We start from the raw sequence: 2,903 nt of genomic DNA, 5'->3' as shown, positions 1-2,903 counted from the left end.
AAAAAACATAATCCAAACCTTGTTTTATACTAAATATTGCTTACAAATCATATCTGTAGGGTTTGATCAACAAAAAAAGTTACTAGAAATTAGGTGGGAGTAGGTACTCTAGGAGCACCTTATCATTACTAATATATATATGTAAGATTTATAATTACATGAGAACGGGTGTCATGACTCATGTATACCATGATAATCCCGTGACGATGAAATTGAAGTCTTGATTTGTCACCTTTTTGTGGGCCCATACTTCTGTCTTACTTGTACGTGTAGGCCCACATCATAGCGTGTATGTAAGATGTAAGATAGAAGAAATAAAAGTGAGGGCACTCCCGCCCAGTTCACGAGGAACGGATGGGAACAGTCGAACCTTGGGGTGGGCAACGGGCCGGCCCATGGCCCGTCGATTAGGGCCGTTGGCTTAAATGGGCTGAGTTATATATATATATATATATATAAAAGTTTTCTCACACAGGTGTTTCCATAATTTTAGCAATTCACCGATGAAAAACTTATTCCTTATCTGTAACTCATACAAGGAGGTTGTTTTTGACCAAATATGACCTTATACGTGTGTTCAGCATGGTCAAAATACTCTGGAGTCATAGTTTTTGGATGTAATCATATTTTTTTTGAAGTTTGAAAATTCAGTACATTGCGTAGGCCGTTGATCTTTAAGCCATCATAAAATCTGACATATACGTCTTAAAAAGATGATTCAAGGTCACATCTGGAGGGTCCGGTGTGCAAACAAGAAATAAGCAAATGAATGAATAAGAATAAATGAGCCTATGGAGGATGCGTGCATAGTGTGTGAATAGAAAGATCATGAATGCACGGAAATCCCTCAAATCCGTTTCTTTCTGCTGTCTCTTTAATTACCATTTACTAAAATCCATCACCATAGACCAAAGCACGTTACAATCTTTACTCTAATTAAGCAAATTAAGAAATAATATACAATATATCAAACACCAAACTGGCCATGATAAAGTCTCCATTTTGGGTTACACTGACTAGGAGACCTGACCAGACCCACATTGGCCTAGCAATTGGAAGTTGGCACCACTTAGTCAAGCTCACGAGCAGTTAATTTTCCCCTCATCGGTTGAGTCATGAAGAAAAAGATAATATAAGTAATAAAAGATTAAATTGGTTTAGTAACTGTAAAGAATTCATTATTATGAAATCAATTAACTAAATGATGATTAAGCACGTAATTGTCACAATATTCCAACGCTCCTCTTTCACTCCTTTCCGTATCTGAAAAAGTTGCCACTGTGACTCCCTGACATCCAAAAACCATGACTCAGAAGTCAAACCTCTCTTCAACACACGCGCACTCCAAATAGAGTACTGTAAGACCTCCAATTCTCTTTAAACAAAGAACACCCAACAGAAAAAACAAGAAAGTTTCAAACATAAAGAGATGAGGATTGCTCCATGAATATGAATTGATGGTCTTCATCAATGGGAGGAGGCTGGTTTAGATCAATGAGAAGGACGTGACTACTTTTAGTTCCATTTGTTGTGTCCTTTCGCTTCTCCCAATGACACCTCTTGTGCCCACCCAATGCTTGTCCTGTTGGGAAGAGCTTCTTGCAAATGGAACACTCATGGTGAGAGGAAGGCCTCCTCTTCCTGCTACAGACAACTCTACCACTGTCCTTTGTCTCTTTATCGTGGAAACTGAGGGGTTCTAAGCGTCCCATCATCAATTCCACCACGGTTTTCTCTCTCTTGCTCTTCTTATCACAGTCTTCTTGCTTCAGGCCGGTAGCAAAGCAGCAGCCTTTGATATTTCTGCGGCTAGCTCGGTGACCAACTAAGGCTTGGTGAGAGATGAATGACTTACCACACTTATTGCATTGGTGCTTAGTCTGTACTGCAGAAGCATGATCAGAATATTCTTCATTGTTGGTAGTCATGATTGTAGAAGCTTCAGTGTTTGTGGTGGTGTTGGAATTACCACCAGATGAGAGCATCACAAGCAAGTGGGCAGTGTAATATTCTTGAGAGAGAAAGGATGGAGGAGAGAGAGTCTGTGAGTGTACTCTCTTTCTACCCCGTTTGCCAGTGAGAGACCAGGAGAGAATGGTGGAGTTGTGGTTGTTGGGCATTGGGGGAGATGGGTTTTGGGTGAAGTGAGGTGGAGTGTGGGCGTGGTGAGGAGGGGAGGGCGAGGGAGAGGGAGAAAGAGAAGGGAGGGAGGGGTTTGTTGGGGAAGAAAGGGAAGGAGTGGTGGGAGAAGTGAGGGTCTTCATGAAAGAGTGGTGAGCGAGCGTAGGAGAGAAAGAGTAAGAGGAGAATGTCTACTCCTATCCTTGACAGTAGTAGCATCCCTACCCATCTTTGCTCTCATGTTTTTGTACTTGATTCTTGTGTAACTGACTCTCCCTCTCTCGTATTTGGGTTCAAGGTATAACCTTCGCACTCCTGTAAATAAGAAGAGATGACCTTAAATTTCTAGCGGGGACTCTCTCTCTCTCTCTCTCTCTGGGGTAGTGGGGACCTGTCCCATTCAGCTTTTAATTCTCTCGATTTAGCTTATTACATTTCGCTTTGAATGCATTTCACACCTAAACGGAAGCTGAATAGTTTTAATGTCGTTTTTGAGTAGTTTTGATGCCAGAATTGAAAATAAATACTTGGCAACTCTCTCTCTCTCTCTCATATCTGCCCGAGCATGTGGCTCAGTCGTCCAGGTTGACTAGGATCCATCTTTCATTACAAACCGTGGTATGGATCACTTGGAACAAGAGGCTTCAAATTAATTGGGAGATATGGATCACTTGGGACTCGGTCAAAAGTCAAAATCGAGTCCACACGGTGGCTTAGACATGGATATCAACCAATGAGGCTCAAGCCGAAGTCAACCTGAGTTCCCACCATTCACTTAGTGT

At 41.7% G+C, this 2,903-nt stretch overlaps 1 protein-coding gene across 1 annotated transcript; it reads right to left on the bottom strand.

The window, feature by feature from the left end:
• Positions 1 to 1,415: 1,415 nt before the first annotated feature.
• LOC149846369 (zinc finger protein ZAT3-like) lies at positions 1,416 to 1,928 on the bottom strand. The gene has a single exon (XM_089991082.1). The coding sequence runs from the start codon at positions 1,926 to 1,928 to the stop codon at positions 1,416 to 1,418; it is 513 nt and encodes a 170-aa protein (XP_089847208.1).
• Positions 1,929 to 2,903: the final 975 nt, after the last annotated feature.

This window comes from Nuphar pumila, chromosome 2 (genome assembly GCF_984573655.1).
Source record: "Nuphar pumila chromosome 2, dmNupPumi1.hap1.1, whole genome shotgun sequence".
Classification (NCBI taxonomy): domain Eukaryota; kingdom Viridiplantae; phylum Streptophyta; class Magnoliopsida; order Nymphaeales; family Nymphaeaceae; genus Nuphar; species Nuphar pumila.
The sequence above is the reverse complement of the archived record's forward strand: the minus strand, read 5'-3'. Positions and strand labels throughout refer to the sequence as shown.